The sequence below is a fragment of the Poromitra crassiceps genome (genome assembly GCF_964638095.1).
Source record: "Poromitra crassiceps genome assembly, chromosome: 8".
Taxonomy (NCBI): domain Eukaryota; kingdom Metazoa; phylum Chordata; class Actinopteri; order Beryciformes; family Melamphaidae; genus Poromitra; species Poromitra crassiceps.
Window position 1 is genome coordinate 46,359,284 of NC_139629.1, and position 14,138 is coordinate 46,373,421.

At 44.7% G+C, this 14,138-nt stretch overlaps 1 protein-coding gene across 1 annotated transcript; it reads right to left on the reverse strand.

Annotated features, from left to right (window-relative positions):
• Positions 1 to 365: 365 nt before the first annotated feature.
• On the reverse strand, positions 366 to 13,577 carry slc26a6l2 (solute carrier family 26 member 6, like 2). The gene is made up of 18 exons (XM_083641270.1): positions 13,547 to 13,577; positions 12,723 to 12,833; positions 12,397 to 12,572; positions 10,848 to 11,012; positions 9,894 to 10,046; positions 8,763 to 8,845; positions 7,319 to 7,466; positions 5,073 to 5,186; positions 4,832 to 4,909; positions 4,604 to 4,699; positions 4,397 to 4,503; positions 4,220 to 4,289; positions 3,562 to 3,654; positions 3,146 to 3,256; positions 2,662 to 3,006; positions 2,357 to 2,411; positions 1,034 to 1,173; positions 366 to 449 (listed from the first exon to the last, which is right to left on the reverse strand). Exons 1-18 carry the CDS (start codon positions 13,560 to 13,562, stop codon positions 423 to 425), a joined length of 2,088 nt encoding a protein of 695 aa, XP_083497396.1. The 5' UTR covers positions 13,563 to 13,577; the 3' UTR covers positions 366 to 422.
• Positions 13,578 to 14,138: the final 561 nt, after the last annotated feature.

A 14,138-nucleotide genomic window follows, 5' to 3' on the forward strand; every position in this document is an offset into this window, starting at 1 on the left:
TCTCTCTCTCTCTGTCTCTCACACACACCACAGAGCCCCCCCCCTCTCTCTCTCTCTCTGTCTCTCACACACACCACAGAGCCCCCCCCCCCCTCTCTCTGTCTCTCACACACACCACAGAGCCCCCCCCCTCTCTCTCTCTCTCTGTCTCACACACACACCACAGAGCCAGAGAGCTGCAGTGACGTATCGCCGGCTATCTCATTAGACGATATCATAAAAGGCCTGTTGCCAAAGCAACGGCTCCCTATGTCTCTATGGCAACTGGCCGCCATGTCACGTCTGGTGCATTCTCCCCCAGTGAAGTGGGAGGAGACAAGCACAGCCAATAGGGAGCGAGGGAACCGCCAGCAGGTCTGAGAGGAGGAGGAGGAGGAGGAGGAGGAAGATGGCGAGAGAAGGGACGGTCTGACCCCTGTTGGTCACATCTTGGTGATGCAGCAAACGTCCTAAAGAAAGGAGGAGATTCAGGTAATGAGGATGGAAGCATTTGTGAATGTGTGACTGAGCATGTCAATGCAAAGTGCTGATTAAAGCTGAGGGATCTCCTGAGATCTGTGTCGATTCATAGTGTGATCAGCTGACTGATCTATGTTGAATAATGCATAGTGTGATCAGCTGACTGAACTATGTTGAATATGCATAGTGTGATCAGCTGACTGATCTATGTTGAATATGCATGCTGTGATCAGCTGACTGATCTATGTTCCATAATGCATAGTGTGATCAGCTGACTGATCTATGTTCCATAATGCATAGTGTGATCAGCTGACTGATCTATGTTCCATAATGCATAGTGTGATCAGCTGACTGATCTATGTTGAATATGCACAGTGTGATCAGCTGACTGATATATGCTGAATATGCATAGTGTGATCAGCTGACTGATCTATGTTGAATATGCATAGTCTGATCAGCTGACTGATCTATGGTGAATATGCATAGTGTGATCAGCTGACTGATCTATGTTGAACATGCATAGTGTGATCAGCTGACTGATCTATGTTGAATATGCACAGTGTGATCAGCTCACCAGCACAACGTTAGTCGAGTCTGCCGGGCGCCGCTTCTTAACAATGTGGAGCACTGCATCGTGAATGGTGGGAAACAGCCTGCTCTTCGGGATGGACTCCGAGAAGAAACCCGCCCTTTCCAACTGCTCCACTACACAGGCTAGTGTTAGACCACACACACACACGCACGCACGCATGCATGCACGCGCACACACACACACACACACACACACACACACACACACACACACACACACACACACACACACACACACACAACACATGCATGCAGAGTGAGACTTTTTTGAAATTTTCTTCTCCCGTTTTCTCTCCAATTGTAGAAGACCAATTCCCCTTTCTGTCCCAGTCGTTGCACCACACCCTCTGCTGATCTGGGGAGAGTTGTAGACTTGCGCAAGCTTCCTTCGATACATGTGCAGTCACCAGCCGCTTGATTTGACTGACAGCGAGGGTTTTCGCCAGCAGTACGTGGCGCGTGGGAGGATCACGCTATTCCCCCCCTGTTCCCCTCCTCCCCGAACAGGCGCCCCGACCAACCAGGGGAGGCACTTGTGCAGCGACCAGCACGCATCCGTCTTCCCACCCGCAGACACGGGCAGGAGGTAACACACGGGGGCTCGAACCTGTGACCCTCGTGTTGGTAGGCAGGACAATCTACCACTGTACTACCCGGATGCCAGACCTATTACTTATGAATGCATGACCAGAGGACGAAATGCTAAGATGACAACAATAAATATTGATGTGTTGGGGTTCTTTAATACAGGGTCAGCATTGGGCCCACAGGGAACAGTGTGGCGCCACCGGGGGCCTTGACACAGCTATTATCAAAGCTTCAGTGCTTTGCAGACTGCATTAAGGACATTGGTGGTCGCTGTTGTGTCTGGTGTGCTGCCGCCTCTCAAGGGCGGAAGGAACGTACAGTTGAAACTGGATAGATATTTTCTGTAATTGTTTTTTTTTTGGTACTTTTTAAATCGGTAGTTGCACTTTTACTCAAATGTGTTTTGATTGAATACATTTTAAACCACACCCATTAAAGAGTACACATTTTGTAGGCTCTCTATAAGCGGACCAGAGCCATTCACAATGAACAGTCAGTCAGTCAGTCAGTCAGTCAGTACTTTATTTTCTAATATTTTCTCTGAATTAAAATAATCTTGAACTCTGTCCCCATGGCTTTTTCCAATATCATATTTTCTTTTGTAAAAGTAACTTAGCTTTTACTCTGAGCTATACTTTTACATGATTATTATTTTTTACTTCCATCAAAGAAACAACTTTTTGGCACTTGTTCCACCACTGCTCTTTCTGCAACTCACCTTGGCAGCCTGCTAGATAGACGTCCATGTCAATCTCTCCAAAGTCTCTGAATATCTGCGGTGGGGAAAGTTGCAAAAAGAAAAGAAAAGAAAAGCTATGAGATGTGAATTTGTCTTTCTTTTTCTCTTCTTCCCTTTCCAGCATTTCTTTCTAGGTGCGCTATAAGTCCAGCACTCAATCTGAAACCTAAACTAGAAATTAAACTAAAATCTCTTGTACAAGCTGCTCTATTTTGCTCTCATCACAGAATATGCACATTCTACACGTTTTCTACATTCGCATGCATGTTGTCAACAAGACCTACATTTTTCAGGGTCTTCACAGTGACTGTGTCCACAAAGCTGGCCGTGGAGAGGTCCAAGACGATGCTGTGTGGGCCCCTTCCCTCCTCCCCGTCGCCGTTGTGAGAAGTCTGAGTTGTGTCGTCATCGCCGTGGCAACCCGTCTCCGAGTCTGAGCCCGACGTGCTCGCGTCGTGCTGGTAAGCCCAGTTGACCTGGCCCTTGGCGTGGCCGTTTACAGGGGTCTCACTCAGAGTTATGGTCATGCTCTGGGCATTCGTGCCTGCAGAGACCTTCTCCTCATTCAGCTCCTTCCACTGGTCCTTCTCTGGCTCCTTCATGGAGAATTTGCCATTGTTGAGGTCTCCCTGAACAGTTGGGAGAAGTTGAAGTAACGATTAGTAGCTTCTCATCTGAAATTCAATGATGATTGTATACTGTATCTCAGAAGAATTAGTATGACTTTAGGCATCTGTGAGTGTTGTTGTACAGTATGGGACGTCCTACTTGTTTCTTTGCCTCCTTTTTAGCTTTCTTTTTCTCTTTCGCCTGTTGACGCTTCTGCTTCGCGTCGCGTTTCTTCTTCTCTGTCAGCAGCTTCCCCATTTCAATTCCACTCTGCACAAAGCCCGGAGCGAGAGAGATACAGTAAGAGACAAGAGAAAGAGAGAGATGAGCGAGGGAGATAGTGAAAGTAATCAACGGTGTTGTAGAGACAGTAGATACTAGGGATTACATCTTGTAATCAAATTCCTGTGCGGGCGCGCGCTTACACACACACACACACACACACACAAAAACACACGCGCACACACACACACACACACACACACACACACACACACACACACACACACACACACATAAACACACATGCAAACACACACACACACACATAAACACACATGCAAACACACACACACCTTCTCTTGCAGGGCCTCCAAGTACAGCTCAGCATTGGTGTAGTAGACAGTTGTGGATGAACGGAAGATGGTAATGCCTGGTAGCTCTTTGGCCTGCAGGAAGCCAGGGACACATAGTGAAAGTCGCTGAGTATCAGAAACTCACACTCTACTCTCATTCGGACTTTTCACTTCCCCCTGGTATCGTCTGACGAAATGGAGCTCTCCTGACGTCTCCGTCTGCCTCCGTCTATCCACAGGAGTTGTCCTTTCCTTTGCTTGCTTGTCGATGGTGCTACTATAGCAGGGGTGTCCATACTTTTTTGAATGGGGGCCAGATTGGATCATACGAAAATAACGGAGGGCCAGCTGCTTCTCGCATCATATGGGTTATCAAAATAAAAATCACATACAATGCAATTGTACTGTAAGGATTTTGTTTACCATCTGAAAACATGAGTTCTGCCTGTGTTGTTCCTACTTGGTGCTTGTCTACAAACTGTACGATAGTGCTGTCATCGTTAGGTGGTTGATTAACCGATACTGTGTGGAGGGCCACATCTAGTATATTTTGAGAGACAAGCCGAGGGCCACTTAAGAGCCATCCATGGGCCGCAACTGGCCCCCCGTGCCGGACTGTGGACATGCCTGTGCTAGTAGGTAAAAAATATAATCTTACCTCCTCATAGGTTTCTGTGTCCAGATACAGGTCAGTGTCTGGCACTTGGCCCAAGATAGAGTAGCGGGGCCTGGAGGATATTAAAATGACGTGATTACAGCCAGAACCGTCCTGCTTGTGCAAAGCCATGATCGTATTTCAGATATATTATAATTAGATTGCACGGTGTATAGTTACAGTTGGGTTCTGAAGATGACAGTGAGCATGGAGAAGCCAATAGAGACGGCCAGACCCAAGTCCAGGTTGAGCAGGACGGTGCACGTGAACGTTACCAGCCACACCAGCTAGAGGGCAGCATGGACACTGACAGTGAGTGGGGGGGGGGCAAAAGTGGCACAGGGGTTTTCACTGAGCATGTGACTATTAGAGAAGATGTGGTCGTACCAAATCAACCTTGTTGGTCCTCCACAGCATAGGGACATCCAGGAACTGCTTAAACATCCCTTTCAAATTCACAAACACTATTGTGGATAGGACAGCCTGGGGAATACACACACACACACACACACACACACACACACACACACCCATTAGTTATTCAGTTGTGTGCCAAGAGAGATATGGAAATGTTGAGGGGAAACGTAGAGTAAGGTAATACAGGAAGAGGGTCACCTTGGGGAGCTGCTCAAACAGAGCGCCTATTTTCAAAACTGTGATCAGCACGATGAAGGAAGAAACCACTCCGGCCATCTGACCAAACACACACACACACACACACACACACACACACACACACACATTATAAAAGGTCCCAAGTCAAAGAAATATTCCAAAACTTGTATGCTGCTACTTTTCGTTTTTGTGTATATGTGTGAGTGTGTGTACATGCGTGTGTGTATGTGTGTGTGTTTACTTGTGTATTTCCCCCTGTGCTCTCCTGGATGAGACTGCGAGACAGGGAGGACGTCACCATGTAACACTGAAAGCAGCTTCCAATAGAGTTACTAAGACCCAGGGCAAGCAGCTCCTGGAAAGAGAGAGAGAGACAGAGACAGAGACACACAAAGAGAGAGGGGGAGATAGAATAATAATAGTTAAATTAAATTTAAATTATCAACATCCAAGTAATATTTTAGCATTATATGACATTAGAGACCATTGTTATGAGTGGGGGGGAAATACACTAACACCCCATTTACACCTGTTTTTTAAATGTGACCTGTATCTGGATAAGGAAAAATGCATGTTAATGCAAGGTGTAAACACATCGTGATCAGATCTTCCTGACCACATCTGGAGGTAGTCTGGCTCACATTGTGTTCAGATCTCTTTCACCCCATTTACCCAGGGCCGATTTTACCAACGGGCTTACCGGGGCTGAAGCCCCGGGGCCCGGGACATCAAGGGGCCCAAATTTTTTTTTTTTTTTTTTTTTTTTTTTTTTACAGCATAACAGCAATAATAAATACTAAATAATAATAATAAAAGTGCTTGTTGTGACATCTCAGTGGCAATGTTTTCTTTCCAATCAGGCTGTTTATGAAAGAACATGATGGCTAAACCTACAGTTTGTGTTTGTAAGTTAGAATGCTGACAGGAGAGCAGGTGGTGACATGAAAGTTAGTGAGAAAAGGAGAAGATACTGAATAATGACATCACAACAGTATAATCCTAATGTTCATTTAAAATTAGATATTCCTTTAAATACGGCTAAAAAAGGTTAAAAAAAAACACTCAAATTTTTTTCGACACTCCCTTCCGCTTGAGAGGGGGGCCCTGCAGAGATGAATAGCCCCAGGGCCCATGAAGTGTAAAATCGGCCCTGCATTTACCCCCTGGTTTTTAAATGCGACCATTATCCAGATCACTTATCCGGATACAGGTCGCATTTAAAAACCAGGTGTAAATGGGGCGTACATATATCAACTCACAATAATGGATGTCATGTATTTCCTGGTCACACCTGTGTACAGTATGCCGCCATGAATGTATTGGTTACACCCTAATTGCACTGTTCATGAACTTTAAGTCCATGTCAACACCTGAGTGCAGACGCAAAGCGGCTTCGGGCATATTTAAGGCACACTTGATTGAGCAAATCTTGTTGGACATTAAAGATTTAGATGCAGCGAGTGCCCTCAGCTTGTTTCTATCCAGAGCAGAACTATCACAGTCACATACCTCTGCCAGTGTGTGTGTGTGTGTGTGTGTGTGTGTGTGTGTGTGTGTGTGTGTGTGTGTGTGTGTGTGTGTGTGTGTGTTTGTGTGGAGACTGGAGAGAGAACAAGAACAGAAGAACAGTCAGGCTCACACTCAGAAAGAATCCACGTTATTAGTCGTCCTTCCTTTTTGTGTCGCTATTTTCAGGGGAAGAAGAATCATTTTTCCACTCAAGTTGATGGCATGGCCAGATACTGGCATAGGGAACTCAACACTGGCTCATTTCAGGCCTAGAGAATGAATAATCAAAAAAGGGGAGGGGGGCAAAGGAGAACATCTCTGGATCTTCTTGGACATATTATAGAGGGAAACGAGCGACTATGAAGAAGTAATAGAAACCTATCTTCCTAAATTCATACTAATGTACAGTAGTCATTTTTTAAAACATTTTCCCAAATGAAAAATCAGAATAGGCTACATTCTAGGAGAAAAGGGAGAGTGAGATATTGCTAGAAACCTTCAGACACAAGGGACATTTGATACGCGTGAGTGTGCCCGATATATCTATTGATTTAGCGATCGATTATTATGGTGTTATTCAACCATTTATTGCTGTTTTTGTCACATTGTCACGTCGCTGTTTGAACGTAGTGACAATCTGTTATAAATGCTTGGAATTTATTTTAACGGAATGGATCGATAGAGACAAAGCGATGTAGAAGCCATGTCACAGTTCAAAGAACATGGGTCTGCGTACTTGTTTGCGGCTCTGCTGTTGTTGTCTGAGGCTATTTCCAGGACGACATGAATCATTTTTCCACCAATGTGATCTCAGTCTAATATTAGGCAGAGGCTTGACTCTGCCCCAGCTGCTGCGGACGGCCAACAAAGAGGAGGTCTGTGTGTGCTTCGACACTTAGTCACGCTGCCACACTGCGCCTACAACTCTCACAGGGTTCTGAGAGAGTTATATACAGAGAGTAACTGTCTCAGCCTCACCTGGTTGCTGTCCACCTTGTAGCCGTGTTTAAGGGCAAACGTTTTGCCCAGGGAGATGCTGATGGCGTAGCCCACGATGGCCACCGCAAACGCGTCGCCCACCACCTCTGGGAACAGGGTCACATCTGGGGCACGGGGAGCCTTGAGCCTGTGGAGACACAGGAGAGTGAGAGTAGGAAGGGAGAGAAGATCTTTTTTTGTATACCCATGTCAACAACAACAAGTCATTTACAAAGCCTCCTCTGCCTGGAATGTGATACCCACACCCATATAAAGCAGGCCAAGACGAAATATTCTCTCCAAAAATGATTTAAGCAAAAAAACTGATGGGCTTTTCTAACTAAATAAGTATAGTTTTTTGTTGTGTCGTTTTTGCTGTTGTTTTCTTTTTGCCGACCTCGTTTCTGCTGAACACGTTATTTCAGTTTTTAGCTCTCGAAGCATTAAGCTATCTTTGAGCTGCCTCTTCCTGTGCCGTATAAGGTGGATCATGTTGACTAATGGCTGTTTATTTTTAAAGTGTGGAGCCCAGGAAGACGAGGCAACCGGAAGCTAATGTGGATCCAAATAAAGGACAAAAGACTGAGGAATGAAGAGCTGTAATTTTCCTTGGAATCGCCACCCCAGCTACTGAGCGCTGGGGTCAGCTGCAGAGCAGGTCCCTTTGGTGCCGTCAGGAATAAACTCTCTTGACATGAAAGGAGATTAAACAACTTGATGATCTTCTGGCTCGGCCTTTGCCTCGCTAACCTCAGACCTAGAAGTTGTGAGCCGAAGTATCTGTGAAGGTCAAAGACTTGCTGACTTACAGTCTCGCCGGTAATATAGACTTGTACGTACGTAGTCAGTGCTCCCACACTGCAGCTGGCAAAGACACGCACCTTGCCAATAACTTATGTGCACTGCACTTTTGGTTTGACAAAAAAACAATACAAAATCAAGAATGCCATGAATCTGCAAAGTTGTTATTTATCGAAAAAGGCAAAACAGTTCATGGTAGCTTTTGTATTTTTGAGAATCATCTGCTATTATATCTGATGTTTAGACGTCTGTGTCCCCTGTCTTCCTATCTGAATGTGGCATATTGGTAGACTAAGCTCTCTCTCTCTCTCTCTCTCTCTCTCTCTCTCTCTCTCTCTCTCTCTCTCTCTCTCTCTCACACACACACACACACACACACATTGACCCTGTTTCTTGGTACAATGTGTTACTTTGCCATATCAACAACTTGACGTATCTGCTACATTTGGGTCTGTGACCTTGTGACCAGTGAGAGCAGAATCACCTTTAGTGTATATGATTCTAGTATTCTAGTATGATTATAGTCTTGTCTCTGTTGGGTCTAGAGACTGGCACCAGCTGACTGTCCAGAGACCCCCCCCCCCCTATTTCCCCTCTGTTTCACACATGTACACATATTCCAGTCAAACATACGCAAACGTACCCACTGGGAATCTCTCCAACCACATCAACGCTGTATTTACCACTAAGCCCAGCAAAATAGGAGATGATTGTTGCTGCTATGATCTGTTGAAAAAGACACAATGAATGTCAGTTTGGTGTGTAGGGTGAATTATTACTTTCAACTTATAGACCCCATGTAGACCCCTGTGATGGGAATGTAGGTGGAAAACAGGATGGCCTTTTCCCATAGAGTCAGTCCATCATTTGAACTATCTGAAGAAGACATGAATGGGAAACCACACAGGAGAGTTTTAGCCTGGCAGTCTCAGACAGGAGGACAATTGATGACGTAAAAAGAAAGCATTGTGTGACCAAAACTGCAAAATGTTTAGATAAATTTGTTGGCTGATAATTGTTTGATTTAATAATTTAATGACATAACAACTGTATAGATGGTTTTAACTTGACAACAAAAACATTCTAAATTGAACCCCCGCTCACTTCCTGTTGCAGTGTTTGCTATGGACATAAAATAAAATAAAACATTCAAGTGCAGGACTGACCATTCCGTGAAAACCGTCTATACAGCTGAGCGGCGAAAACAAAAGTAACGATGTCGAGTGAATATTTCTGCAGTTTGCCGAATGTTGAGAAAAAGGAAGTGCTGTGGGGTTGCGCTCTGGTGAAAACCGTCTATATGTATTGTTTGTTCAATCAAATTTGATTACTGTAATTTGAATTTGTTACATTTGTTTAAGCAATAAGTACTTTTCTATTTGATGCCCATAAACTGAATAGACTACTTGCACAACTCCACTACTTCCTGAAATGAGTAGGGCATCTTGGTTTCCTGTCCTACACTATTGGATGAACTGATTAATGTCAGGTGTGCCTGACTGCTGCAGTCACAACAACAGTGATCAGGCACACCTGACATTAATCAGTTCATCCAATAGTATAGGACAGGAAACCAAGATGCCCTACTCATTTCAGGAAGTAGTGGAGTTGTGCAAGTAGTCTATTTAATTGAGTTATTGCTTTCCTCTGTCCTGTTTGAGTTGACTGTGAGGTCATGATGCCCCCTGCTGGACCATTAAGTGAACACATACAGGACAGGGGAAAAAAGGAAGGGCACAAGGAAGGAAGATGAAAGTAAGCAAGGAGGACTTACAACTATGAGTTCTATGGGGATGGGCAGAGGCAGCTTCTTGCTGTAGTAGGCGTTAAGTTCCTTGACCACAATGAGAACAGCGAGCGCCACCAGGCTGACCACCAGCTCTGCCACGTGCGTCTCAGGGAGCAACGAACAAATGTCAAACAGGATCTGTGAGGGGAGGGGTGGAGGAGCCGAGGGAGGGAGGGAGGGGTGGAGGAGCCGAGGGAGGGAGGGAGGGGTGGGGGAAGAGGTTTGAAATCAAAGTGGGTGCAGTGAGTTTGACTTCTAAATAATAATAATGATGATATCATAATAATCATCATCAGTCACACGGTGTAATACAGTCGAATAGTAGCCATAGTGTGAGAAAATCAGAGCGGGCTCTATTGATGTGGAAACTATGAGTGCGTTTACATGCACACTAATAAACTGTTTATTAGTGGATGTATCAGATAAAGGCCGTTATCAGTTTATGAGAAAACTGATAAACATACCTAGGTTACTGCTGAGTCATCAGGTTTAAACACACCTAGGTTATTGCTGAGTCATCAGGTTTATTCATTGCCGTCAATGTCCACTCGCGCACTTTGAGGCGAGTTCCTGCTATTTACTAAGTGCATGTAAACAAACACGGATATCAGATTATTGCCAGTGACCTGATTATTCTCAGTTATCCGTTTATTGTGTGCATGTAAACGCACTCTATGAGGGAACAAGTTGCACTGACACATACAATAACTGACTCCCGCTAATGTGAAACTATTGATTCCCAATTCTCTACAGAACGGCCTTTCTGGAAGGGTTTCAGTGTCTTGCTGATGGACACTTCAGCAGAGCAGATGCTTGTCTACACACACACAGAGAGAAGGACGTGGTGGACCAGGATCCTCTGGTTTGAAGGGCAGTCAGTCTCCCCACTCTCTGTGCCACCCCGAGTATGTCTGCAGCAAGCAGGATGTAGCTACTCACGTAAACTTGGGAGAGCGGCCCGGAGAAGCGCGACGGCTTGATTCCAAACAGGTACTTGAGCTGGGAGATGGTGACATGACATGCCGCTCCTGTGGTGTAGCCGCGGATCAGAGGCTGGGACAGGTAGGTGACCACGAAACCAAACCTCACCAAACCCAACAGGATCTGAGGACAGAGATCAGCAGTTATTATGCAAATGGACAAAGTACTTCACTGCATCTTGCCTGGACCGAGCTCCCCGTTCATTTGCAGAACGTCCTGGTCCAGATGATGTCATAATGATGTCATTTGGTCCAGGAAGTTCTGCGAATGAAGGTAGAGAGAACAATAATGATAGTGATAATAATAGTGATAGTGATAGAAACAGTAATAGTGACACCATGGCAAAACTGCTCCAAATGACATCATAATGACATCATTTGGAAATGGAGGTTCTGTGAATGAACGGTGAGCTCTCGGTCCAGGCAAGATGGAGGGAAGTTAAACGTTGTTCATTTGCATCCCAGCAAGCACGGACGGACCTGGACGAATCGAGAGAGCCCAATCGGGGCCAGCTCAAGTCATATCATGACGAGTCAGATCTGGCCCAGATTATCACTGTATCACTATCCAACTAATTTCACTCACCGGTCACCACTGAAATATCCACGAGGATAACTAAATGGTTGCAACCAATCACGTATTTCTCAGCCTGGGCTATTTATTTATTAAAAATCCGAGTGATCAGCACTTGCATGTGGACAATCTGCGCTGATTAACAAACTGTTTATTCGTGGAGGTGGGACTACGAGGAGATGAATTGCAGGGAATCCTGCAATTGTCTGCAATGTGTTTCGGGGTTCTTCTTACACAGATTGTAGACAGTTACACTGTGATGTCCGATCCAAGACTTGACGCCAACGTTTTAAATATAAAACAAGTTTCTGCCATAATCCTACATAGGCTATATTCGTGTCTCATAGCCTAACAGGAGCACTGGGTAAACAAACGTTATAGGGTGACACTTGTAAATTTTGAGGGAATTCCTCAATGATTCTTCGAGATTAAGGTTTGAGTTAAATTAGCTTTCGTTTGTATTAAAACTGTCCCGACTCCATGGATGTATACATGGATGACGTATACCGGTATAAAAAGAACAAGGGGTCCATGTTTTGAAACGGTAGGCTATATTACTCCAACCTACAGCAGATAATATCAGTGAACAGTTAGCGTAGTGGTAGAATAGCCTTTCCATAAGTTGTAGATCCTGAGTTCAAATCCCGCATGGGGGTGGTATTTTATTTTTTGAAAATGTAGCATAAATTGTTAATCTGGACATAATTATAGCTTTATGTATAAAGTTGCTGAATATGAACATGCCCATTCATGGTAACGGTCATATTTCGACGTCAGCTTGACGTTCCCGCGTAGACGTCTAAATCATCCCCAAATCACCCTGTGATCCGGCCTAGTCCTGAACGTCACTGAAACACGTCATCACAACGTTATCATGACGTAATTTTGCTTGCTGGGATATATACTACTGATTTACACACAGAAACACACACACCTGAAAGATTCCTCCTAGGGCCGTGATGGCACAGGCTATCTGGACTCTGTAGGCGTCCCGTGCATCGATGTCTGTCTCATTGGTGACGGTCCCATTGAGGATCGATGGAAAGTCACTGTCTGGCGCCAGCTTTTCTGTCACACTACCAATCATGATACTGATCACAGCAAACGTACCTGGACATACACATACAGATACACACGTGTACATAGACACACACATTGAATCCACATTGATATCTCATTCTCTCTCGATTTCATCACAACCGTCCCCCCCCCCCACCACACACACACACACACACACACACACACACACACACATCTCACCTACGGAGATGTGTCTGGAGCTGCCGAAGATGACGTAGAGCAGCACGGGGAAGAGGGAGGTGTACAGGCCAAACACAGGGGGTAAGGATGCCAGGAGGGCATACGCCATACCTGGCAAAGCATTAACATTATTACAAAGGAAAGCACAAAGAGACACTGCATCATTTCAACACAATGTCTGACTTTACCTAATAGACCACAATCTAAAAAAACAAAACAGTATCTGTCTTATTATTCAATTAGGAGTTTTGATGAACAACATCGAGCCAGTGTGTAAAACATGAATATATCCTCTTTGGGATACGGTGACGATTTTGAACTTACATATAATTTGTTTCTTACCTAGGCTACCTGTAGTCGTAGGCTACTTGGACTCACCAACAATATCAGCTCCCTAGTCAGATGTCAGTTGAAACACCAAGCTCCCTTTGCTAGCCTCTTGCTAGCTAGCTAACGCATGAGTCTGGGGTTCGTCCAAAAAAAAAGCCAGTCTGTCAAAATGTTACAGTATGTTCTGTCATTTCCTGATTAGTAGGCTAAATGTGCGTGAAGGAAGTGTGTCATGAAATCATTTTCATTGATTTACTTTTCCATTTACTCTCAACTCCCCTGTGGAGCTTAAAAATGGCATCTTTGGAGATGTTATGCCAACCCCTGTTTGGACTCATTGTTAGCAGCAAAAGGCTAGCAAGCCATGCCTGTCGTTTCAACTGGCGAGACTGGATCTATATACTATATACTGTAGGTCCACAATCATTAACTTATCCTTTAAATGTGTAATGTGTGCTTCTATATTCATTTCCATATACATTATTCATACAAACCCTGTGGCAGGTGCATGATGCCGACACTGATGCCAGAGATGAAGTCCCCCACGGCATTTTCTCTGATGGAGTAGTGAGGCAGCCAGGACAGGATAGGCACACAACTCAGCACCGACTGCTTCAGCCTGGGACCCGAACACCTGTGACCAGGGGGGGGGTGGGCACATGGGATTTTGATTTGATTTGATTTGATTTATTTGACATATGCAAAACAAATATAACAAAACATGTCATAGACTATGACAAATGCATCCGTTAAAAGAAAATGTTGAGGATAACACGATCATGTTAAAAGATAAGTTATTTCCGTTGTGGTCCTTGATTGAGCAATTAGAGAGATACATTGGAATTAAAAAAAAATCAAATTCACATTCCTGATTCCTGACAGTTAGTAAGTTAGTACACAATTTCATGTTCCACATTTCTTCAAAATCCCTCAAACTTCCCATGTCCCTTCACCGTCTCTTTAGGTGACTCAGACACATGTTTGGGCTTCTGTTTGCTTATATGCTCTGTCAGTTGTCAGGCTTGAAGGCAGTGGCACTGTCCTCTGAGGCAGGGTCAGGCATGCTATGGTGAGTCGTATCAAAAG

Bases quoted from the DNA above. Each gene is read 5' to 3' on its own strand.
- slc26a6l2 (XM_083641270.1), bottom strand. The intron at 3,655-4,219 runs GTAAGATTATAT...GGCTTCCTGCAG, and splicing joins ACACAGAAACCTATGAGGAG to GCCAAAGAGCTACCAGGCAT. The intron at 3,007-3,145 runs GTAGGACGTCCC...CCAACTGTTCAG, and splicing joins AAAAGGAGGCAAAGAAACAA to GGAGACCTCAACAATGGCAA.